This window comes from Physeter macrocephalus, chromosome 8 (assembly GCF_002837175.3).
Source record: "Physeter macrocephalus isolate SW-GA chromosome 8, ASM283717v5, whole genome shotgun sequence".
In the NCBI taxonomy this organism is placed as follows: Eukaryota; Metazoa; Chordata; class Mammalia; order Artiodactyla; family Physeteridae; genus Physeter; species Physeter macrocephalus.
The window spans coordinates 28,149,219-28,175,021 of record NC_041221.1 but is presented as its reverse complement, the minus strand read 5'-3'; the positions used below and the strand labels follow the sequence as shown (position 1 = coordinate 28,175,021).

General features: G+C 45.6%; 1 protein-coding gene across 3 annotated transcripts in view; it reads right to left on the bottom strand.

Annotated features, from left to right (window-relative positions):
* Positions 1 to 25,803, bottom strand: part of TRIO (trio Rho guanine nucleotide exchange factor) — a 375,721-nt gene that overhangs the window by 19,511 nt on the left and 330,407 nt on the right. For all 3 annotated transcript variants that reach the window (XM_028492812.1, XM_055086510.1, XM_055086511.1), the window contains exons 35-47: positions 23,311 to 23,603; positions 21,758 to 21,928; positions 19,111 to 19,206; positions 11,972 to 12,120; positions 10,788 to 10,854; positions 9,404 to 9,507; positions 7,829 to 7,898; positions 5,631 to 5,720; positions 4,937 to 5,029; positions 4,165 to 4,215; positions 3,842 to 3,919; positions 2,655 to 2,846; positions 1,287 to 1,464 (exon numbers count right to left, since the gene is read on the bottom strand). In XM_028492812.1, coding sequence (XP_028348613.1) covers positions 1,287 to 1,464; positions 2,655 to 2,846; positions 3,842 to 3,919; positions 4,165 to 4,215; positions 4,937 to 5,029; positions 5,631 to 5,720; positions 7,829 to 7,898; positions 9,404 to 9,507; positions 10,788 to 10,854; positions 11,972 to 12,120; positions 19,111 to 19,206; positions 21,758 to 21,928; positions 23,311 to 23,603 — 1,632 coding nt within the window. The remainder of the gene's footprint in view (positions 1 to 1,286; positions 1,465 to 2,654; positions 2,847 to 3,841; positions 3,920 to 4,164; positions 4,216 to 4,936; positions 5,030 to 5,630; positions 5,721 to 7,828; positions 7,899 to 9,403; positions 9,508 to 10,787; positions 10,855 to 11,971; positions 12,121 to 19,110; positions 19,207 to 21,757; positions 21,929 to 23,310; positions 23,604 to 25,803) is intronic.

Here is a 25,803-nt window from a genome sequence, read left to right as displayed (position 1 = left end):
CAGGCTCAGTAGTTGTGGCTCATGGGCCCAGTTGCTCCACGGCATGTGGGATCTTCCCAGACCAGGGCTCGAACCCGTGTCCCCTGCATTGGCAGGCAGATTCTCAACCACTGCGCCACCAGGGAAGCCCAGAACTACACATTTAAAGAGACCTGCATTCGCTCACAGTCATGGGAGCAAAACTATTTTCTCCATACACAGGAGCCGTCCCCCCCGCCGGCCAGCCCCAGCCATCCAGTTCTAACTGCACATGGAAGAAATGCTCAGTCTTCAGTCTGGATGGGAGCCTGGAGTTAACACCCGGGCAGCTGATTACCCCTTGGCCATAAATGCCACGTGACCTTGACTTTTCACTGAGTGCCTGTGTTCCTGAATGTCACTCGAAGTATGGGGGTGGTTTTATGTGACAGAGAGATTACAGCGTCCTACTGGACCGGGGTGTAGACACAGAACACGGACATGGAGAAAAGGACCAAGACATGACATTGAGTGAGTATCTAGCTTCTCACTGAATTTGACGCTCTTCACTAATCACCAAATTAAAACCAGAGCCCAACTCAGTGGTCACCAAGAGAAGCCAGCAGTTTCAGGTCAGGAATATAAAGAGTCGAACTGCCTGCAACCTAAGGCCAGTGCGGTCACTCTCCCTGTGGAGAAGGCCTTTCCCCTGAGGTGGCTGGCACCTTACTACTGTCCTGTGTTCTGCTGTATTATTACTGTATTGCTCCTCTAAAATCACTCATGTCATGGAAGTGGGAAGGAAAAAAGATGTCTTGTTTTTATAATGAGGAGGTTGGTGTAGATGTACAAGGTGGTCAAACACAAATTTTAAAGTTGCACACAAGAATGTCTCCAACATCTTTGGCCAATTACATCTGCTGCCTTAGTTTTTCTCACGCACTTCTTTCCCAGGACAGGGCTCTGGGCGCATGTGGTACGAGAGCCTGGGGGACAGCGTGAACGGTACGGTGGTGAGGGGCACACGGCTGCTCTGAATCTCGACTTTGCCACCAGCAACTCGTGGGACTTGGAGCGAATTACGAATCCACTTTGTGCCTCAGCTTCGTCATCTATAAAATGGGAATAATATCACTACCTGCCACTTTGGGTCGTTCTCAAGATGAAATGAAGCAATATATATGGACAATGCTTAGAAGAGAGCCTGGTCCACGGTAAGTGCTCAGTAAGTCCTGTCATTCCTAGTCGTGTGTGATAGGGAAGAGACGAGAAATAGGAATGTGTACATTAGGGAAGGGAAACACGTGCCCAGTAACAACACACGTTACCATTTAAGAAATTGCGCTGGTTTTCTAAAATCTGGTTGATCTCATGGATCCATGCTTGCCGAACACTTGGACTGGATGAATGCAAGATGAAGGTCTCCACCACGTCACCCGTCCTCGATGTCAGAGCAAATTTACAGGGATCGTTTTCCACGTTTTCCTCCAGGCAAAGGCAACTCACCTTAAAAAAGATTAAAGCATTAGTCACAATGGCCAAAAGGTAGAAGCAACCCGAGTGTCCATCAACAGGTGAATGGATAATCAAAACGCAGTCTGTACATACAAAGGCCTATTATTCAGCCTTAAAGAGGAAAGACACTCTGTCACAGGCTACAGCGTGGGTGGGCCTGGAGGACGCTGTGCTCCGTGAAGTGGGCCAGCCACGGACAACACTGTTATGATTCCACTTAGACGAGGCATCTAGGGTGGTCAGATTCCTCGAGGCGGTAAGTAGAAGGGTGGCTGCAGGGCTGGGGCGTGGAATGGGAGCTAGTGTTTAATGAGGATGAGTTTTACTTTTACAAGATGAAAAGAGTCCTGGAGATGGAGGGTGGTGACGGCTGCACGACAGTGTGAACATACTTAATGCCAGCGGGCTGTGCACTGAAAAATGGTTAAGATGGTAAATTTTATGTTACGAGGCTACCACGATAAAAAAAACTAAAGCACATTTATTTCCACTGGTCAAGCGCAAAGTGAAGTTCATCCTAGGTCAGAACTGCAACCACCACTTTTTGGCTGAGCTGCCATTTTTACTGCCTCAGAAATCATTGTCTTGCTTTTTTATGACTCCTTTAACTCAGGTACATGGGGATGACCAGGGGTTTAACTAGTAGCTTAAACAGTTAACTAGAAAGGTTAACCTGCTGGGACCTCAGGCCTCCTCTGTCTCACCCTCGGTTTGTCCCCTTTACAAGACTCAGGGCCATTTGCAGTCATTTTATTTGTTCTTTTCTTCTGTCAGAGAGCAAGCCAACCCACCTTGTCCACCCCTACAGCCCCTGCCCAGCTCTGAGGGCAGAGTAGGTCCTTGTTGAATGGAGAAGAGAAGAAGACCCTGGGTAAGCTATCCTCTGAACTTAAATAATTTTACATGGTCCTAGAGAAGATGGAGTACAGAAACTAACCAAGGTGAGGTCTTCTCATTATGGTAAAAATGAACGCTGTAGCCACATGTGTAAGACATCAGCCACTGGGGAATACAGACAGTAGACAGATGGAGTGAATTTAAAGGTTCTGAAACGTATTAGAAAATTCTCTAAATATTTAATAAACTAAAGATCAGGACATGTCATAACTGAGAAGGAAACAGTTTATCAGCATGACGGGTACATGCGTTAACACATGAGAAAACAGGCAAACACAAGTTACCTTGATACTGTTCTTGAACAGGAATCCTGGCACGGAGAAGCCCTTTTTTTTATCGAGCGGCTCACTGAAAATGACGATCTGCTCAAAGAGGAACACCCGCCTCTCTTTGCATCGAGGCAGAAGCCCCGTGTCTTGGTCCGTGACCAAGAACGTGTCCTGCAAGAGCAGCTTGCCCTGGGCAACAATTTTACCCTAGAACACGGAGAAGGGGGCAAAGAAATGGGAGAAGAAAACATTGCATTCGAAGTTAAGACATAGGAAGTTCTGTTTTTTGTTTTTTAGCTTTCCTCCCACAGAACGCTACATTTTAAATATATTTTTCTCGTCTTAATTTATACAGCATAAACATTTCTTTCACAAAAATGAGGTCTTAGCTCCAAACAGAAAAATCATCTAAATAAAATTCTTGCCAACCTCTGTGTAAATCACTGGCCTCAGTTACAGTCAAAGACTGAAAGTGGATCTAAGGATCTCGTTCACAGTGGAAGAATGCTTCTCAAGGTGCGGTCCGCGGCCCGGTGGCACCAGCACCCCTGGCGGCACCCGCTCACAAAAGCACAGGAGCCTGGGTTTTCAGAAGCTGTCCAGGAGAGCCTGTGTGTGCTTTTTGGAGAACCACAGCACCAGCACATTAAACCCAAATCTCTAGCAAAACAGTAGGCAAGAAAAGTAAAACCTTCCCATCTTCTTACTCAACAGTCAAATTGAAAAAAAAAAGAAAGGCTTCTGGTTCTGAATATCTTTAGGATACTAATAGGTAATATGTAATCTGAGTAGACCGTCAACTCATAGAAAAGTCTGTCGACTAACGATGAGCACGGTGACCCCGGGGTCAAACCCCCAGGGCTGACAGACGACGGAAGGACGGGCCCCCTGCTTTCCACTACGCCTCATGCCAGGGAAGGAAACTCCGCTCCTGCAGCAGCAGAGGGCCCAAGAGCCAAAGCAGAGTCCTGCCTGTTCCCGCCACAAGGCGCTGGGCTTTGAGCAGAGGAAGGTCCCCCCCAAAACAAATCAAATGCACCAAAAGAAGTTGAAAGAAAATAGCAATCAGGTTGAGGGACGGGGAGAGAAGCCAGAAAACCAAGCAAAAAGGATCAGCTTTCTCCAGGTGGAGACAAAGAATCCGAGACCAAAGAAAGCGATGGCAGCCAGAGGCCGAGTTTAAAGAAGAACAGCCGCATTACGTCAAATCCTTGCAGCCGCCCGACGTTCATCATGTCGTTGCAGCGCTTGGGGACGACGCACATGACCTCCACGGCTCTCTGCGGGGTGGGGTCGGGGGAAAGCAGAGCGAGCGTTCAGTTCCAGAGGGCAAGGCTGGCGTGCTGACCCTCAGATGCCTCTCCTCGATCAGGTCCTCCCCGTCCCCGCCCGCTGGCGTGCAGAGGGCACACCCGGGGCTGGGTAGGCCCGCCGTCACCCGCCGCCCCCACCCCTCCCAGAGACAGGCTGCGTCGGGGACGCGCGGGGATTGAGAGGGGAGCCCAGGGCCCGGCGGTGTAAGTACCTCTAGTTCCGACGTATCCAGGCTGGCTTTTTTGGAATACTTGAGGAAGTCCTGCAAGGGAAATGGAGAGAAGGGCATGACAAGGGTGATGGTCGCGTGGCAGTAACCTTTTTGATCACGTGAGACGCCAGGCGCTGGGAGAATCCTCGTTTTTTCCTCCCAGTAACACAAAGGAAAGGTATCCTTTTGTGGATTTCAAGGCACAGTAGAGCAAAGTCAGACCAGATCTATCTAAGCAGGTCACGATTCCTGTTTCACTCCAAGACAAGCGCTCATCTCTTTACATCCAGGTTCTAACTTTTATACATGAAGGAATCTCAACACCTTTAACAGTCACTTTTATGGTGGAAAATGGTGTGACTTTGCCTTCAGTGGTGCTTAGGAATTTGAATCAATCAAGGGCTACTGCTGAGCCCACAGAGAGGAACAGGCAGGGATTAAATATTTCATTTCATCTGGAGCCCCAAGAAGATTAGAAAATATGTAAGGTGGATAGAGCCCAAGAAAGCTCATTAGTATTCAAGCTCTGTGGTGGGGAAAAAGCTCACTTTCACGGACCTTTTGGTTCAGAACCCGAAGTAAATGATAGTGTAAGGTGTCTTATTAAATTTAAAAAAATTTACTCAAATATTTCAAAGCAGAAATGACAAGACTGCTTCATACGTTTTACAGAAAAGATTCCCGTCTCCTGCCAAGCCCTTCCATCCCCTCACGAGTCTTGTCCTCCGGCCAAATGGGCTCCTGCCCCCCACGGGCACCGGCAAAGCCTCACCTTCAGCAGCAGCTGGTACTTCATGATTCTCTGCACTGGTTTGATCAGCAAATCTGTGAGCTGCAGCCTGTGGCCGAGGCGCTGCTTTAAGTCCTGTGGTTTCAAAGTAGAAAGGAGGACCTTAAGTTTTGTCTTTTAAAGCCCCTGTAACCGTCAGAAATGCTAACTGACTACACTGCAGTAGAAGTAACTACTTCTAGAAAAGAGTAAAAAAGAGAAAAGGTGCCACGCTGCACACCACCAACAAGCGCTGTGCCTTCGCTCAGAATGTCCAAGTTTGACACTGGAAGCTTTCTGAGCTGTTTTTCAAAACAGTCTTTAACGCTTGCCTGAAACGGCCTTCTCTCAATTGCTTTCTTTTATTCATACAAACAAATATTTTATTTCTAGGCTAAAAGTCTAGATCATGAATTATTCTGAATTTGAAATGAGCCTTAAGTTTGACACTGATTTTTAAAACTCCTTATTTTAACCATGACCCCAGTCCTCTGAATACTAAGGGATATGATCACAGCTTGAATTTACACTCATTTCTCTGATATATAGGAAGGAAATACAGGTTCAGAACTCATATGACTGAGGCTAAATTTCCTGAGGATTGCTTAATGTCCTGGGAAACAAATGATATTTCAATTTTTTGAAATCAACTGTAACAAAGGATTCAGAAATACTTTGTTTGTAACTTAGGTCTTACCTCAAAAAAGGTATCGATGTATTCTGAGACAATGTGCTCAGACTTTGGTTTATTTTGACAATAAACTATGTACATGTGCAACCTTCTCTCCTAGGAATGAAAGGCAAACAGATGGGTTAGAACACAGGCGCACATGCTAGTGTCAGCTCATTCATAAAGGAACGTTTCTTAAAACGCCATCCTTCACCCGGCAAATACGAGAGGCAGTGAAAGGACACAGTTCTTAATATTAAACGAAGAATCACTCTCCCCCCTTCAAACCTTGCCAGTGGTCCCAGGAAGCCTGGCTCTTTTCAGGAGGTTAGAAAAAGCTCTTTAGTCTCAAATACTGAAGGCAGCGAGCCATCCCTTAATGCCCTGATCCTCAAAGTGTGGTGTGCACACCCCTGGGGTCCCCGAGGCCTTTCGGGGACCCATTAGATCAAAACTATTTTCCAAACAATACTAAGCTGTCATCTGCCCTTTCCGTTGTGCTACCATTTGCAGTGATGTGCAAAACCAGTGGGGGGAGAAACTGCTGGCATCTTAGCAAATATCTTTCACTGCTACACATGCCAGTTTCACCTAAGGATGTCCTCGATGAAGTGATAGAAATTCGTTGTATTAAAACTCAGGCATGTGGACTTCCCTGGTGGCTCAGTGGTTAAGAATCCGCCTGCCGATGCAGGGGACACGGGTTCGAGCCCTGGTCCGGGAAGATCCCACACGCCGCGGAGTAACTAAGCCCAGGCGCCACAACTACTGAGCCTGTGCTCTAGCCCGCGAGCCACAGCTACTGAGCCCACATGCCACAACTACTGAAGCCTGAGCGCCTACAGCCTGTGCTCCGCAACAAGAGAAGCCACCGCAATGAGAAGCCCGCGCACCGCAACGAAGAGTAGCCCCGCTCGCCACTAGAGAAAGCCCGTACGCAGCAACGAAGATCCCACACAGCCATACATACATACACATACATACACACGTAAATAAATAAATACCAAAAAAACCCACCCTCAACCATGGACTATACATCTTTTTAACGTTCCTGTGACAAAATGGAGATCCTTGTGACACCTGTGCCATGTGCTACAGTAGTCGAGGCAAAGCCCTTGTGTGGCTGAGCCATGAGCTGAACCGACCGCTTGTTTGCATGGACCGTTTTTACTTGAAAGAATGATGGACACAAACTATAATTATTTACACGTGGGTATCTGGTAGACACTTTCCTGAATATGAATAAAATAAGCCTGTCGTTTCAAGGCAAACAACCTGCAGTGTCTATTAACAATGAAAACTTAAGCTTTCAAGCAAAAAATTATACTTTTGGAAAACATGGATCTGCTACCTGGAACTTGACAATACTTAAAGACTTTTCTGAAGAGATGGGTGGTGATATGAACAAATCTGATTTTTTGATACTGTTTATTGAAATGTTTCAACATCTGGAAGATCTGTCTGAATCAGTGAACCAGAATTTACAATGCAGGATGTCACAAGCTGGTGCAGGGGTAAAAGAGCCTTTAAGTGTGAGACAGTTCAATGGCTTCTAGTGCAAAAGCAAAAGAGAAGTTCACCAATGGGTTTTCAGATTCCATGCTGCAACTGACCTTTAAGAAATTCTCACTTGTTGAGTTTTGATGTAGTATCTAAGAAAATTATCTATAATTATCAGAAAAGGCTATTAAAACACTCACCCCTTTCCATCCAAATATCTGTGAGGATGGATTTTCTTCATAAATTTTAACTAAAAAACATACTACAATAGGTTCAATACAGAAACTGATATAAAAATGCATCTGTCTATTAAGCCAGACATTAAGGAGATTTGCAAAAATACAAAAATCCTGGTCACTAATTTTTTGAAAATATAGTATTTTTCCTAGAAAAACCCCCACATCACCACCTGCACCAGACACCTGTTTGCCTACAGACATCCCCAAATGTTCCTCCCTCTGGTCTGGCCCTGGCCCCCCTCTGACCATCCTGTACTGTCTGTGAACTGAACAGCCCACTGGGGCCAGGTGACTGGGAGAGCTGACCATCCACATGTCGAAGAGCAACGGGGGACTCTGAGTCCAACTCGCTGACACCGTACAGTTTGATTTTATTCTTAATGTAAGTACTTCTGTAACCTACACATGAGTTCTCCTTTAATCTGACAAGCCAATTACTAAATACGACAATACAGAACAGAATATAAATAATGCTACTGTGCTTACATGTTTAACAAAAAGGGATCCTAGTTTTTCCGGATCTTCAAGGCACTTCTCCAACTCTCCTAAAAAAAAGCTGAAATGAAAGGAGAAATATTAGAACCATTTCCAATTTGGCCTTCGAATTTTAGATTGAGATTTATATTTTCAAAATATTCTGTTTTGACAAGAACAATTGGGAAGTGTAAAGTATACGCGTAACAAATATAATGCACACTGAAAACACTCTGTTAGGACAGAAAGCAAAAAGAGACAGAGTTTTACAAGGCAAGGCCGAGTGAGACATCCCTTGACCGGCAAACTCCCCTTCCTCTGGGAAGGATAATCAACCTTTTGGTCTCATTTTGTTTCTAAATGACACAAACAATAATATCCCATCTGAATATGGGGTAAAAAACAAATGTTTCAAAGCAATTGGTCATTTTTCTTTCTAAACACTTGGTCCTCGTACCTGTGAGTTTCGTATTCTTTCCATGGTCATTTCTAGGAGGCTCAAATTGGATAATAACAGATACAAAATACTGAATGTTACCTGGGCCAGCTTTATAAAGTTTTCTCAAATACTATCAAAATCAACTTCCAGGTTGCAAATATTAGCTTCCATTAAGATCAGAATTAGGTATCCACAGAAAGAAAACAGCTGTGGACAACTACACTTCTTCTGGGCCACAGTAGTTGGCAAGATGCATGCCCACCTTAATTATCACTTACGTATGTTGATATTTATATCTGGTGCGAACCAGCTCGCCAATAAATGCTACGGGGAACCGTGCTGCACTTGAGGGTTCAATATCCCTAGTTCTGCGCACACCACGGCAGACGCCACATCGCCGGGAGCAATTTCTCTGTCTGGTCGTCCCAGGAGCCTTGTGCTGTTTCCCCTTTCCTGTCACAGCTGAAAACCAGCCTTGGGAGCAGATGACTAGATAACAGCACCAAATATCCTTTTTTAAAATAGGTTTCACTGTAGATTAGGACAGGCGTGGCAAGGTACTGGGATCAAATTTGATTTTCACGGGCAGTCATGTCTACTTTCCCCATTAAAGCTGACTTGAAAAAACTCTCTTAACAGTAATTTGCATTAATTAAAGAGGTGGCTGCAATTCTCATTAGAAACACTCATCGAGTCTCACTCTATGCAGATGTTATTCTAAGTGCTTTACATGTATTAGCTCAGTCACTCTCCACGAAAGTCCCATGAGGAGGGTAACAGCATGACCCACGTTGTGCAGAGGAAAGGATGGAGGCCAAGAGATGGGAAGCAAAGGGCTCGGGGTCAGGACCATGCTGTGAACCCAGGTGGTCAGGCTCGGTGCCCGGGCTTCCAGCCTTCCCAACACGGGCACCTGGATGGATCAGCACAAAGAAGGTAAGAGACTTCACTTCCTCACGCTACGAAATGCAACCAGAAAAGGCCTCGGAACACCAATAATTCCTTTACACCAGCTACCTCCATGGGGCCACATAGGTAAGGAAATGAAATGAATCAACAAATATCCTTCCTCGTTCGCTTGACGTGATGCAGTTTAGCGGGTGATGATACGACTGTCCACCAATGAGCATGCTATGTATTTTACGTACTCTCTGTGCCAGTCGTAAATCTGATGGATGTTGCCAAACACAATCTTGTCTTTGCCTTTCATGTCATCGGGAACGCCATCTTCTTTCATAAGTGCCATGTAGCCCTAAAATTAAATATTTAAAGATAAGATTATTTCATTGAACATGTTTGAATCAAGTAATGGTTTACTGATTGAGAGCCACAAAGGATAAAAGAGACATACGCACTGTCTTGTAAACTAATTCTTTAGTTAAGAACAAAAACCCTTTGTGAAATGTGTCCTTAACTGGCCCCTGAAATACAGTTACATTCATTGACATGATTTTCTCTCCCTGAACTGTTTAGCATTCGTAGATCAAAACTCTTCTGAGGAACTGGAAAGTTTAAATAAATGTAAATGGTTTCAAAAAAACAAATCATCTTGTCAGCTTGTAAAGATTAAATATTTGGCCAGAAGCATATTTCCTCTGTTCTCAGTACTGATCTGATATAAACAGATTTTCTTTTCTTTTTGGATTATTTACATAATTTGTTAAATAAGGATTTAACAACATACTTTTCACAAACTGATTTTTAACAACAGTTGATTAACTATGCTGCTAAAATGTGGTTTAAAACTTCTATATAACTTGAATGTGATTCAGCCTGTACAAGAAGCTCTGAAGTTTTCAAGTTATTGTCAGTAATGATTACAGACATGTCAAGCATGTTTAATCCTTTATGTTACCTGAAAGAATAAGTGATAAAAGTTTTATATTATAAAAATAGCTTTTTGATAAGTTGAGTTTATTAATATGATTATGCCCTAAAGTTAACGGCAGGGACAAGCCTACAGAGAGCCCTTGATTTAGTATGAAAGGCAGTGGTTTTGCTATGGGTACAAAGTACCTATCAACTTCGGGGCAGCGAAAGTGGTGACATATTTGTTCTGTGAAAACTACAAGCAAATGGCCTAGGGTGGTAGCCACAGACCAAGCTCTGAACCCAGGTGGATTCAGGATGTAACTGAATCCATAGCTTGTCACATTGACTTTTCAACCAATGATGTCCTCATTTCTGTGGTGATACCCACTCTTGTAAAATAATTAAAGGCCAGATTTCCATATAAGAAATTCAATGGTTGGCGATAATATTTACAAACCTAATTATAAAAAGAAGAGACCATGTCAAGATGCACCATGCAAAAAAGAAGCCTTTAAAAAATGAATACCGATTGTTGAGATATCTGGCTAAATTTTACTTTTGAGAAATATTTTGTTGGTTGTTGTTACTGTGTTTTGTTTTAGTCAAAAATATTTTTAAAGCTTTTGAGAAGGTACCGGCTTTCAACTGTCCAGCACAACACCCCCCGGGGCAAACCTCAGGGCGGATGGATACAGGTTATTACATCTCCGAGACACACACCTCCACCACACAGCCGAGGTCCCGCACATAGTCACGTTCTGTCTCCACTAACTCTTGCAAAACGTAGCTGAAAAAGAGAGAAAAAACAGTGTTCACCACCCACAATCCAAGGAATTTTCTGAATGAATTCACCCGCCCTTGTGCTTTTGTCAGGTCAGATTCTGCAGGGGCGGCTATGAAGTGACCTCTCAAACTTGCACAACTGGATCTCCCATTCTTGTGTGTCCCCAGTCACTTACAGGTTCATGTGGGCGACCCACGGGTGCTGCAGAGGTCACAAGACACCTCGCATTCCGGGTGAATTCACACCACCGGACTCTGATCACACGTACGAGGACCAAAAGCAGCACAGACCTAACTTTGTTATAAAGGCATGACGTTAAAGGAAGCAGGGTTTCTGCTTGTTTGTGTTTTCACGGTAAAGTCATTTTAAGCTTCGCTGGACAAACAAAAGAAATTTAACTCAGATGTTTAAAGCCTTGGGTCTGATCACATCGTTCAGAAGTATTTCTTTTCGTAAGGTTCAGTAACCGTTTAAGGCCACTCAGATAACAGAAGACAGTTCCTTGATCGGTTATAGCAAACAACCTCAGTTGACCTAAAAAGGTTGGTTGGTTGGTTGGTTTGTTCATTCATTCACTCAGCCAACACTGGCCAGGCACCTCCTATGCCCCTGATGCCACTCTAGGCGCTGGCATACAGCACTCAATAAAACCAAGTCTCTGTATGCATGCAGCTGGTTAAGTTTTTTCCTCTTCTCCAAATGCAATTTTAAACCTTTTGTAATATTCTTCAAGACTTTTTAACTGAAACGGAAAAGCTCTACCACTAAGGTATGTTTCAAGTTTTGGGGACTGCATTTAATTTTATGTTATCTTCTTTTTTCTTCACAACTATGTGTATAATAGAAAGTACGGCAGTGTCTCACCAGAAGTGACAAAAAATATTCTTGTATCATTCTTATTTATAAATAAAGTATAACATACAAATAAAACAATAAAAGCTGCAGCTATGGCTTACTGCGCCCTCTTGAGGTTCTGAGTACTTTGCAAACGTACGATCGCTCGGCGAGAGACCCTGGGTCTCCTGCTCGTGTGACTCAGAGATGAATCCCGGCCATAGCTTTGTAGGTGACAAAGCCAGGAGGGAGGCCACCGAACAATGACAATGAGAACATTTCTTACTGCCGTCTCTTTAAAGAGCTGGATTTCCTCTCTTCCATCTCATCAATGGGCGAGGAGGAGGACAGAAGGGAGTTGTCTGAAGGGTTGAAGGAGGGGCTGCTACTGTCTCCCTGGTCGACAAGGAGTGAGCTAGGACGATCCTCCAGCGCCTAGAAGAAACCAGATCACCAGTCAGGCCTCCTGCCTACACCGTGCGTGAGGCTGAAATCAGGACCGGAAAATCTCAAACGTCAGAAAATACAGAAGGCCTGATGACAACACTGTAGCGTCTGTGTGTGTGAAATCACATCGTATTTAACAACAAAACCCCCAGCATTAATTCTGAAACTGAGTAAGAGGAGTTGCACAAAAGAGGAAAGTTAGAATGAAAAGAACGGTGAATTTATGTCCGTTAACATATTCTGTTCCTGGTTACCAAATAATTAGAAACAATACCACAGACTGTACCCATTTCAGATCTAGCCATTTTCTTTCCAGTTATATTCCTGTCACATCAAAGCATGACCATTTCAGAAGTGTGTGCAGTCGCCTCGTTCAGGCCGGTGTACCCAGACACACTGCCCACATTCCTGGCTGGGGGACCATGCAGCAACATTAGCAAACCTCTATTTCAATTAAACAGACTCATACTTCAATGCAAAGAGATCATGCAGCTAAAATTAATCTCTCCGTGACACTCGCAACTTTCTTCTTCCTTAGGAAGTGGTTGCCATGCCAATCTTGAACACAGCTTTTTTGGTGATCAATAAATCTGAGTTGAATATTGATGACTTTTCTCCCTGGGTTAGTGTGACAATGATCAGCAACTGATTACTTTCTAATTGGTACATATTAATTTTCCCTCTTAACCTGAATTCACAAAACTACTAGGGGTATAGGTGATAGTGCTTTTTTAAAAAAATGAAATATAGTTGATTTACAATGTCGTGTTAGTTTCAGGTATCCAGCAAAGTGATTCAGCTATTTTTTTTTCAGACTCTTTTCCATTATAGGTTATTACAAGATATTGAATAGTTTCCTGTGCTATACAGTAGGTCCTTGCTGTTTATCTATTTTAGATATAGCAGTATGTACCTGTTAATCCCAAACTCCTAATTTATCCCTCCCCGCTACCTTTCCCCTTTGGTAACCGTAAGTTTGTTTTCTATGTCTCTGAGTCTATTTGTTTTGTAAATAAGTTCATTTGTATCATTTTTTTAAGATTCCACATAAGTGATATCATATATTTGTCTTTGGCTTACGTAACTTAATATGATTATCTCTAGGACCATCCATGTTGCTGCAAATGGCATTATTTCATTCTCTTTTTATGGCTGAGTAATATTCCATTGTATATATATACCACATCTTCTTTACCCATTCATCTGTCAATGGACATTTAGGTTGTTTCCATGTCTCGGCTATTGTAAATAGTGCTGCTGTGAACATTGGGGTGCATGTATCTTTTTGAATCATGGTTTTCTCCAGAGTGGGATTGCAGGATCATATGGTAGCTCTAATTTTAGTTTTTAAGGAACCCCCATACTGTTTCTCTATAGTGGTTGTACCAACTTACAGTCTCACCAGCATTGTAGGAGGGTTCCCTTTTCTCCACACCCTCTGCAGCATTTGTTACTTCTAGACTTTTGATGATGGCCATTCTGACTGGTGTGAGGTGATACCTCATTGTAGTTTTGATTTGCATTTCTCTAATAATTGGCTTGTATCATTTTTTAAGATTCCATACATAAGTGATATCATATTTGTCTTTCTCTCTCTGACTTACTTCACTTAGTATGATAATCTCTAGCTGCATCCATGTTGCTGCAAATGGCATTATTTCATTCTTTTTTTTTTAATGTCTGAGTAATACTCCATTGTGTATATATACCACATCTTCTTTATCCATTCATCTGCCGATGGATATTTAGGTTGCTTCCATGTCTCGGCCATTGTAAACAGAGCTGCAGTGAATGTTGTGGTGCGTGTATCTTTTTGAATTAGAGTTTTCATCTTTTCTGGATATATGCCCAGGAGTGGGATTGCTGGATCATACGGTAGCTCCACTTGTAGTTTTTGAAGGAACCTCCATACTGTTCTCCATACTGGCTGTACCAATTTATGTTCCCACCAACAGTGTAGGAGGATTCCCTTTTCTCCACACCCTTTGATGACGGCTACTCTGTCCAGTGTGAGGTGACACCTCATTGTAGTTTTGATTTGCATTCTCTGATAATAAGCGATGTTGAGCAGCTTTTCACGTGCCTGTTGGCCACCTGCATGTTTTCTCTGGAGAGATGTCTATTTAGGTCTTCTGCCCATTTTTTTTTTTTTTTTTTTGATATTGAGCTGCATGAGCTGTTTTTATATTTTGGAGATTAATCCCTTGTCAGTCACATCATTTGCAAATAGGTGATAGTTCTTCTAAATTTTTCAAAGCACCCTGGCTGGACAGAGATGATCAAAAGGTATTTCAGCAACTTAACTGGGAAAATGTGATTTACTTCTCTTCAAACAAAAGCCCAATACAAACTACAAGAACACTTAAAATTTCCTATCATATTAAAACCTCTAATGCTTGTCCTATTTCCCCCTTAAGAGTAACAGGCTGAAGCTGATGCCATCACTGAGCACAGCTTTGAGAACACCAAGTCTGTTCCTGCCATCTTGTTCACCAAACCCATGGAGCTGTGCAAACACACCAACTGCTGCTCTTAGTTATGAAAAACAGTTAAGGACGGGGCTTGATGGGAAAATAGCATTCTTATTTTTAAATAAATAGCTCTTGACCTCTAGTGGAAGCACATGTTTCGTGGTAGCAGCAGGGCCTGGTCCATGCACCTGGGTCCTGGAGGCCTTGGACAGGAGACTCAGGAGACTGGAGGCTGGAGGAGGAGGGGAGGGAGCAGCCCAGATGTGCAAGGCAAGGAAACAGCTGAAGCTCGTTAGCTTTAATTACTTGAACGGTGAGCGAAGAGACAGACAAGAAAGGTTCCGGGTGGCCGCTCACGCAGAGGAGCGGCGGGGGTGGCCCCATCTGGACCTGCCCCAGGGGCATCCAGGCTCCTTCCACCGCCTCTCCTGGACGTGCTGGTGTGGACCCCGGTGGGTGGCCAGGGAGGGTGCAGTCGCGCCCCCAGGCTGCAGTCACGCTTGTGCCATCCACTCCTGGCCGCCCAGCGGCTCTCCCCGCAACTGTGCGTGAGTGAAAAGGCTCAAAGCTGCCCCAGAGCGGGAGTCACTGGGACTTTACAGGCTCGGATGAATTATCTGTGAAACCTTCTGGGTTGGGCGGGTTTTTGTGGGTAGGTTCTTGTCAGCTTTCCCTGTTTCTTAAATGAAGAGACTATCTGTGCAGACCTAGCTCTTCTGAGGTTAGTTTTGGTAAACTGTATTTTCTTAAGAAACTGCCCACTTCATCCAGGTTTTCAAATTTGCTTTCAAAGAGTTGAACAAAGTAACGTGTCATGATTGTTTCAATTCCCTGAGTTTATCTTTCCTTTGTAATTTCTTATTTTGTGAATTTGGGCTATTTTCTTCGGAAGGTTACCTGAAGTCCACGTGTTTTGAAAGAACAAATTTGGGGTTTTATTTCTTATTCTATTGTTCTGTTTTCCAACTCATTCATTTCTGCTTTTATCTCTGTGAATTCATTCCTTCTGCTTTTTTTAAAAAAATTTTGTTGTTCTTCTAATATCTTGAGCTACATGTTTATTTCATTTATTTTCATTCTTTCTTGTATCTCCCTTTATATTCAGATCAACAAAGAGAAGAAAACTGCAAAGTCAAATTCAGTCCCTGCAGCTGTCAGCTGCCATTGCCCCCACCGTCCAACACTGATCAGGAACGTGGAGGCGGAGAGAGAGGCGAATTCCAAGGAAAGGTGCGCAGGGTGGGTTTTTCCTTTTCAGACGGAATCCTCAGGTTCAGGGCGAGGAGAGTCAGTTCCCTGAACACACACTGCGTGACAGCAGGACGCCTTCTCCCCTCGCCTTCCCAGTCCACCGCACACACAGCTTTGGAGGAGTAACAGTTCAGCGTTCAAATCCGATCACGAAGTCACGAGAGCCTAAGAGACGGCCCTCAGGAAAACGAACGGGAAGACCAAGGAGCCACAGCACACGGTGAGATATGCAGGAGTCACTCAGAGTCCTGGGGAGCGTGACAGGGTGAAGGGTATTAAAATGGGTCACTAGAGGTTTTAGTGACAAAAAGTACTTCCTGTTTGAGGATTAGTGACCAGAAACCAAGGGAGAGTTATGTTTCCCCTGAACCAGAAAAAGAGGGCAGAATTTAGATTACATTCCCTGTAGAATGAAGAAGAGATGAGCTCACCATAAAAAGCCTAAATGTGGTTCTCCAACGGGGAGGGAAGGCACGAGTGAGCGCGCAGGTGGAGGAAACCCGGCCGGGAGCTTAACAAACAGCAGTCGGTTTACCATCCATCCCGTTTCCAGCTGAGAGATGGGCTCAGAGAGGCGGAAGCAGTCAGTAGGAGAGTCTGAACCCACATCTATCTGATTCCCAAACCTACGCCCTTTCCACTCTACCAACAGCTTTATGCCCATTAACTTCAGAAGAGACACAAGTGAGTAGAAATAAGTCAGTTTCAATGGATAAAGTTTAATTATTCAGAACTTAAAAGGGGGAGTAAACCAGGAAGAGCTGAGAGACCAGCCATAGAACTACTTTCCATCTGAAGTCCATCTGAATTAATTACACATGAATCGCAGCCCACTTACAATGTAATCCGTTCAAATACCTGCAGAATAATGACTAGCAGGTTGACAAAGTGTTGTCTCACAACATTCCTTGGGAAAACTGCTTAAATTACTAGACAAAAATATTTTTAATGATCATATAACTGATATGTGTATAAACGGCTGTTTTTAAAATGTTTAAGGATGTTTAAGAATGCTTGGGGGCTTCCCTGGTGGCGCAGTGGTTGCGCGTCCGCCTGCCGATGCAGGGGACACGGGTTCGCGCCCCGGTCTGGGAGGATCCCACATGCCGCGGAGCGGCCGGGCCCGTGAGCCATGGCCGCTGAGCCTGCGCGTCCGGAGCCTGTGCTCCGCAACGGGAGAGGCGGTGACAGAGGGAGGCTCGCATACCACAAAAAAAAAAAAAAAAAAAAAAAAAAAAGAATGCTTGAAAACTCATTAGATATAATTTAAGCATCTTTTTAGACCATTAATCAACTTGTCTCTCAAAAAGATAGCCAGGATGTGGTTTAGCTCAGTTCCTACTGACATGATTCCGAATTTTTGACCAGTGGAGTCAAGTTCTTGACTTATTTACCAAGTCCTAGCAGCCCTCCTGCCTAATGTCTTGTCTAAGCTCGAAGCCCACTGCGTCCTTCTCAGATCACAGCACAGAACACCAAGCAGGGGGAATTCCAGTTACGGCAGGGCAATACCTGTCAGTCTGAATTCTGGATACAATCCCCCATTTGACCTAGTCAACCAGCCTCATTAGAAGCTGCTTAGGGGTGGGTGGGAGAAGAAACTGGAGTTATATACATGGTACCTAGTTAATACTGACTTTGGAAGATAAATTCCTAACTTTAAAGAAGTACAGTTAACTCTTGAACAACGCAGGGGTTGGGACGCTGACTCTCTGTATACGTGGTTCCTCGGTATCTGTGGTTCTGATTCTGTGGATTCAACCCAGGGCACACTGTGTTGTACTAGAGTATTCACTACTGAAAAAAATCTGCTTATAAGTGGACCCATGAAATTCAAAGCCATGTTGTTTAAGGCTCAATTGTATACCCTTTGATCTAGCAAGTCCAGTGCTGGAAATTTACCCTACAGGTTTAATCACATATATAAATGAATAATGGATGTTTTTACAATAGTGAAAATTGGAAACAATTGACATATATTATTATGAATTTATTTAAATAAATTATAGTAGATTTCTATCTCTGCCCCTTACCAGCTGGTCAACTCTTTAAGCATTCTGTGTGCCTCAGTTTTCTCATCTGTAAAATGAGAATATGATAGTACATGCCTACCTCGTAGGGCTGCTGTGGGGAGTGTATACAAAGAAACTGTCTGGAGGGAAACACATCAGACTCTTATGGAGGATGGAATGTGGGAGAGGCCGAGCGAGGGCTTTTACTTTAGGAGGTGTGACTTTTAAAAGATGTTGAAGGGTAGCAGGATATACTACTCTAAAATGTTGTTACCATGACTGGTTTTTCTATTTCACAGGAAAACTAAAGAAACACAGAAATTTATTGATTTGAATCAGTTAGAAACAATGCAAACCTGTCTAACTTCAATAAATCAACCTTTGATTTGGGGCTTTTATTAAATGAATCCATGCTGACCAACTGGCAACAGAGAGGTCACAAAAAGAATAAAGCCCTTATACAGCAATGCAAACCCTTCTCTCTCATACACTGCAAGCCCAAGTGAAAGACCTCAGAGACAGAAAGAGAGACTCCCAGTGGTACCTGTGAGTCCAGTGACCCTGTGCACAGCTTCGGACAAGACTGGAGTTGACCACATCGGCTATGACGGTGCCAGCACTTCAGACAATGTGGGTGCAGTAAAGGACTGACCTTGGCTCCTGGGAGGTCCCTCTAAGCCTGTCGAATGTCCTGCCTGATGAAGTCTCTGTTTACCTGGGGTTTTGGGGCTAAGACAGTCTATGCTAACAGTGTGACTCTGGGTGAGGGCTTTGGTCCACGTCCTATCTTAATCCCCGGAGAGGCAGGGGACAAGGGTGGGCCATGTGAGCTCACCCTCGTGTATGTGACTGAGCCCAAAGGCTCGGCGGGGCGGGGCGTGTCCTGGCCGGTGATGCCCTGCACATGTCATCCCACACTGTGCGAGGCGGGGAGAGTCAGCGCTGTGCACTTGACTCCACTGGGAGAGGACAATGGCAGCTTGAACCTGACCCTGCTGGACCTGCTCCTGCACCCCCTTCCCTGGCTGACCTTCACCTGTGTCTTTTCACGGCAATGAACCGCAACTGAGGCTTCTCTAAGTCCTGTAAGTCCTTCGAGCCAATTACTGAACCTGAGGGTGGTCCCGGGCTTCCCGAACTCCGTCCTGCAGACCAGAGCCACGCCTGGACCAGGGCCCGCCCGCCTACAAGCAGCACCCTGGAGCAGCTTCCAGCCCTCAGCCTGAGTCTCTGGGAAGCCTTACCATCTTGCTTTTCACGAGTTCCTCGATCGCACTGACAAGCTCGGCTGCGCTCGGCGTTTCGGAGCTGGTGGGGCGGACTAATAACCGAGAAGAGGCCTATGGAGGAAGTCGAGAAAAAGAGAGGGGGAGGGAAATGCCTCGTGTTAGTCACTGGGCAGACTGAATTCTCCTGCAAGCTCAATCTCCTTTTAAAAGTAATTCCAGACAAAAAGACCACAAGTTTGTCTTTGTTTGCATTTATTTAAAGCCATCTTTTAAAATTTACAATATTCTGACATGAAATACTAAATAAGACCTGTCTGGGATACATGTGGAAAGCAGACAAAGTCTGTTTTTAATCCGCAGTCATGTACCATCAGAATGTTTTTCAAAGAGGTGACTGGGCACGGGAAAATTCTAACTTTTGCAACTGCTGGCTAGGCTACTGGCTAAGGAGGAAAAGGCAGAGAATCTGATCAAGGGAAGAGTGAAAGGCTTAAGGGCTAATGAGTGAACCCTTTAAAAAATCAGGAAACAAAACTGGATACTAAAAATGCCTTTACTGTGTGGATGGGGTTAAAAGAAAGAAACAAGAAAAGGAAAGGAACCGGGACACTGGCCAGACAGGGAAGAGGGGGACAAGCTCACCATTTTCTGTGCCATCCACTTCCCCAGTGATTAGTGCAGAGGACAGGAGATCTGTGGCCTCACAAGCTATCAGATGCCATTTACGGCTAGAGTCGGGGTGTACAGGGGTGTACAGGTAAGGAATCTGGGGGAGGGGCTACTGAGTTCGCGTTTCAGTAATTAGCAAACACGCTGTGTTTGCGGATTACTTGCACCGTTAATTTACTGGAAACTAGAAGAGGGGTGTAATATGAACCTTGCTTCATATTAAGGACAGCAGAGATGCATGTGACACACGGCTAGCTGTCCTAACGATGCATGTCTCACAGCAGACAGATACGGATTTACACGTTTACAACGAGGCTGTTACAATGCGGATCCAGATATGCACTTGGCAAAACAAATGTTGGCTTGGTCTAATGAAATCTGGAAGATGAGGTGAAGAAAACAAGGAAAAAATTCAAATGGAGAGGTAAGGAAACTGAGCCAACACAGACACAGAACACAAATCAACATAATGCTGCAGTGAAAGTTCACAAAAAGAGAAAACAGAACAAAACAAAACATTAGTCACAAGATAATATACTCTCCGGGGACATCACTACAGACTTTTGTAAAAGAAGAATTTCTATGGGTAATACCCAGTGAGGTAACACAATAACCAATAAATGATTTTGGCAAACAGAAGAATATAGTGCAATCCACTCTTTCAATGGAGAAAAATACCCTCTTATTCGGTGAATAAGTCAACCAGGCCTGGCACCTCACTTACGGCTAACCATCCAGGTTTACACAATTCCAGTTTTCTGCTTTTAAAAAGCTATGGCTTAGAACGCTACAAAATAACCGAGGAGCTGTCAGAGCCTGGCTTCCCGGCGGGTCTGCTCTGGGCAGTGGGGTGCGAGATTCTCTCCCATCTCAGGCCACCCTTCCCCACCCCATCATGGCACGGGGTCTGCACCTCCGATGCCCTCCAAACCCCAGACTCGAACCCAAGCTCCCTCCTTCTGCCAAGCCCACTGCGCCCCTGCTGTGCACCGAGGGCCCCGGAGGAGGAGGGGGAGGAGGAGTTCTACAGAGAAGGCGCCTTAGGTTAAGACTAACGCGTGATCGGCCTCGGCCTCACGGCCGTCGATCACTGACCCAGGGCGACCCCGGGTCAGCACGCACGGGCCCATCCAGCGAGTGACTGTGTTAGCACTGAGGGAAGTCAGGGAAGGAAAAAGGGGAAGAAGGGGGAAAACTGACGAAAACATCTGTTTTATTCAGAAACCTTAGTTTCTGCCAAAAAAAAAAAAAAAAAAAAAAAAAAAAAATCACCAGTAATGACTCCATAGGATGGTTTTCAACACCTGCCAATTTGGAGAAGCAGGATGGGCCAGAATGCGAGAGGATGTATAAGCCACAGTTACCAGGTTTCCTTCTTGATATTTTAGGGTTGTACAGAGTAATTTTAGATTATGTAAGAACTCAAAAAAACCCAGAAAACAAAAAATAAGATTTACTTGGCTTGAAGCCTCTGCATACATCCAAAGAGGAAATTCATGGCTTTGAACTGATTCCTGCACTTTGACAAACTCCAGTTTGACCCAGATGTTTACCATGTTGGAAAAAGGAACTGGACAGCAATACCATCCCATCTGAAAACCACACCTGTGTGCAGACACCTAACCAGATGGGCTCGTGTGCGTTTAGGACGCAATCACGCAGGTGGCGTGCGACCTCTCTGCCCTCTCAGGGACCCTGGTTAGTACAGTGAGAAAAATTAAAATGACTTGAAAAGTAGCCATTACGAAAGCATCCGTTAAAAATGCACCGAACGTATTTATACAAGCACACGTGTACGAGAGACCGCGCGTGTTCCTACAGCTTAGTCTAAGTGGCCTTTGCTATCTATACTTCTGGGGTGAAAGGCATCTTCCAGGTGCCTTTTCACAGCCCGGGTCGCTCTCTGTGTCCTGCAAGGAGGCTGGGGCACAGCGGCAGGCAACCGCCAGGCCCTCTCCTGGCGAGGCTCGGTGTGGGCGTGGGCCCCCCTTACCTTGTCGTCCTGTGAATCCGGCTGGAGCAGGCTGTGCTGCTGGATGGCCATGGGCGGGGGCAGGGGCACGGCGTCGGCCCCCTCCTCCCCTTCTTCCTCTCCGCAGCTCTGCATGCCCGAGGACGAGGACTTGGAGAGCGTGCCGCTGCTAAGGCCCTCGTTCCGGCCTCTCTGAAACCAGACCGACATTCGCCCATTGGAACCCGGCCCTGACTGTCAACGTCAGCCCACAGAAACTGAGCCCTCAGGGGTTAACTGGAGAAGCACAGCCGGGATCGAAACTGAGAGCAGAAATCCAGCACAAGCGCCTTCCAACCCTGACGGGAGCTTCCACGCCCTCCAGCGACCCAGCTCCCTCGCTTGCCAACTTGGATGAGGGAAGGGCCCCTGAGAGTGCCTTTGGAAGGGACGGCCAACGTTAACCGTTAGGCTCTGAACACATCTGATCTTCAAGAAGCCAACTTAAAAAGAAGGTTCAAAACTCTGAACCATAACCCTTCGTTTCTCTAGTCTCATATTGCACTTTTTGTTACTTTGCTCAAATAAAACTCACTGACATCGGGAGGGTATAAAGAAAAATACAATTCAAGGTGTATTTTAAGAATCTGAATTAAGTATCCCATTAATTTCCCCCTATTCTTACTTTTAGAAGAAAATTTCAGTTTTTCAGTTCTATCACGAGGACACAGTATATAAAACAGAGAGATGAGGATATAAATGAACCATACGCTCCAGTGAAAACCCACGGCAAAAACACGCCCGGGAAAAAGGCAGCAGAAACCCCACATCTGCAAAATAAATTGAACGATACAAATCCTGTCTTCTCTCTCTCCGTCTGCCTTTTTTTGAGCCTGTGAGGGAACTGGGGGATAGGGGTCCCAGTTAAAAACTCTGAGGGCCCCTCACTGACACCACAACTGCTGAAGGCCCATCTTGGGGATCAGGAAGGAATTCGGTTCCTTGCAGTATAATTTTAAGCTCCCACCTCCTCCAAAAAAGGGGAAATTAAAAACAATTCCCCGCTGACCTACATACATTTATCTTCGATGCCATGGGAATAATCCAGTGTCTACTGCTGGGTTAGCAAAGTATATTAACTGTGCGCTTTCTACTCAGGACAAGACCTGAGCGTGACTATGTATGAATACGGGGGCAGGGGTGGTGGTGGAGAGAACTGGAGGATGCAAACATTCCCTTAGCGCTTCCAAGTCTAAAACCTGAGCTTTCCTTGCAAAATGCCGCCCCCGTGGTGGAGTGCTAACGTCAGGGGCCACTTAAATCTTCTGCCTCCCGGGAGGCACCCCTGGCTTTGCCTGGGATGGAGGTGAGAGGGGGCTAAGGTGGCCGGGCACCACGCTCTCCTGAAGCAGGCGGGGTTGCCCACGGTCCTCTGATTTCTTGACCCGAGGCCGCGCGTGGGTCCCTGACTCTAGACGCTGCTAGAGGAGCTGAGCGGGGGTCTGAGCCTGGTCCTTTCCCGAACTTAGGGAAAGCCGCCAAACGAGCGTATGCGCCGTTCCCACAACGCGGAGGGAGACGCCGGCGGCCCTGACCTCTTCCACCGTCTCGTCCTGCGGGGTGGCCGCGCTGTCGTCCGAGTCCTTCTGCGAGCCGGCGTCGGCGCTCTTGCGGGCCTCGCGGCCCTTCTTGTGCTTGTGGGCCAGCTTCTTCACGTGCCCGTCAGCCTTGCCGCTGCTCAGCCGCCGCACCGGGCTCGTCAGCCACTTGCGCAGCGTGTTGCCCGGGCGCTTGGGGCCCGGGGAGCTCTGCGCCCCCATCACGTGCGGCTGCAGGGAGGCCACGGAGGCAGGCGGGCTGGCATCGTTGCTGGAGACGGACAGCGAGTCTGCGGGGCGAGAGAGAGCAACAAGCGTGACTGGCAGCCCCCAGAGCCCTGGCTGGTGCCGCCGTGCCGATGAGCGCGTCACCACCCAGGTGAACACCAAGTTCAGGGGCCGCCGGGAGCCGTGTCTGGTGGCTCTGCCCTGCGGGGAATGTCCAGGGAGATCCGACCCACATGCTCACCCGTCAAATGGCTCCCCAACCGGAGCTCTGCTAGAGGTGATTTTTCTCCAGCTGTACTGCCCCCTCCAAAAACCCCCAAGTCACCCATCCCGGAGACCAGCACCATTATCGCACAGGCTCAAAATGTCACTGTCACTTAAAATATCACAGACATTGGAGGACACACTGTTTGAATTATTTTCACCCATTTTCTTGATAGACAAGAACCAAGAAAGAATGGCCTAAAGAAGAATTTAAAGGAAATTAAAAACTAATCCTCGTGGATAAATGTACAGTTTCACTCACTCCCGGTGAATAAAAGTACCACTCAATAAATAAACATGGGCTTCCTTGGTGGCGCAGTGGTTAAGAATCCGCCTGCCAATGCAGGGGACACGGGTTCGAGACCCGGTCCGGGAAGATCCCACATGCTGCGGAGCCACTGGGCCCGTGCGCCACAACTACTGAGCCTGCGCTCTAGAGCCCATGAGCCACAGCTACTGAAGCCCGCGTGCCTAGAGCCCGTACACTGCAACGAAAAGCAGCCCCCGCTCGCCGCAACTAGAGAAAACCCACGCGCAGCAACAAAGACCCAACGCAGCCAAAAAATAAATAAATAAATAAATAATAAAATAAAATGTTTTAAAAAATAAATAAACACACACAAGTACAGGCACACCTTGGGGACGCCGTGGGTTCGGTTCCAGACCACTGCCATAAAGCCAATATCGCAATAAAGTGAGTCACAAAGTGTTTGGTTTCCCAGGGCATATAAAAGTTACCTTTCCACTTACTGTAGTCTATTCAGTGCCCGATAGCATTGTCTAAAAAAATGTACATAACTTTAATTTAAAAATACTTTATTGTTAAAAAATGCTAACCATCATCTGAACCTTCAGCGAGCTGTAACCTTTTTGCTGGTGGAGGGTTTGAAAAATTGCAAGACTCAACAAAATGTGACACAGAGACATGAAGCGAGCCAACGCCACTGGAAAAATGGCGCCAATAGACTTGCTCGATGCAGAGTTGCCACAAACCTTCAATTAGTTAAAAATGCAGCATCTGTGAAGTACAGAAAAACAAAGCGCAATAAAACGAGGTGTACCTGTATGTATGTATACGTGCGTGGGTGTATAAATCGGTATAGACGTGAGCTGGTCTGGCACTGTGACAAACGGCACCCTTCCAGAAAATTCAGTGTGGAAGGGTAAAGCTGGCTGGTTCACCGGGAAGTCCAGCTCACGGCCCCCTGTTTCCCAGCCGTTCTCCGGAACTACACAGGCATCTGCAGCCTCTGCTCTCAGCCTCAGCAAAGTCACTTCACGTGTTGGAGAAAATACCAGTAACACTTAACAAAACAACAACACGTTTTAAAAAGAAATGTGAGTAGGAGAAACCTTCCTCAAGTAAGCAAAATGCTACTTGAAAATATATCCAAATGAATCTTCTCACTGGATTTGAAAAATTAAATACAGTCGACCCTGAGTTGTTAATTTTTCAGGAGGAAAAAGGAGATATAAACACACTTAGGTAACAGCTGACACTCAACAGATCTGCGGAATTACGTGAGACGTTACTTTACAAACAGAAGACCAGTGACCCGGGACACTTCTTGGCCCCTCCCGGAGCACTGGACTCTGGAGGACTCCTCCCACAGAAAACTGGAATAAACCGCTTCACTTCAGGAAATGGAAGGGGCAAGATCATTCACTATGCTGGTTATTTTCTTAAACCTTGTTAAGTCTTGAAAATTAAAATTAATCTTTAAAAAGATGATCTTATACAGCTACCTGTATTAGCTGTATTTAACCTCTGCGGCACTGGAGACCATTGCCTGCTGCAGTTAAAAAGCAAGACGGTTAATTCCTCCCAGTCCTGTGATTACACGTCCGAGAGAGCTGACGGCAGTTTCCCACTCACGCCCAGATGCCCGGGCGAGACAGCGGAGCGCCGTCTGACTGCTGCCTGTTCCCTCCTCGGCTGAGCCTCGCAGGGGAGAGGGTACGATCTTCCATAAACACATGACGCGTTTCAAGCTGGAT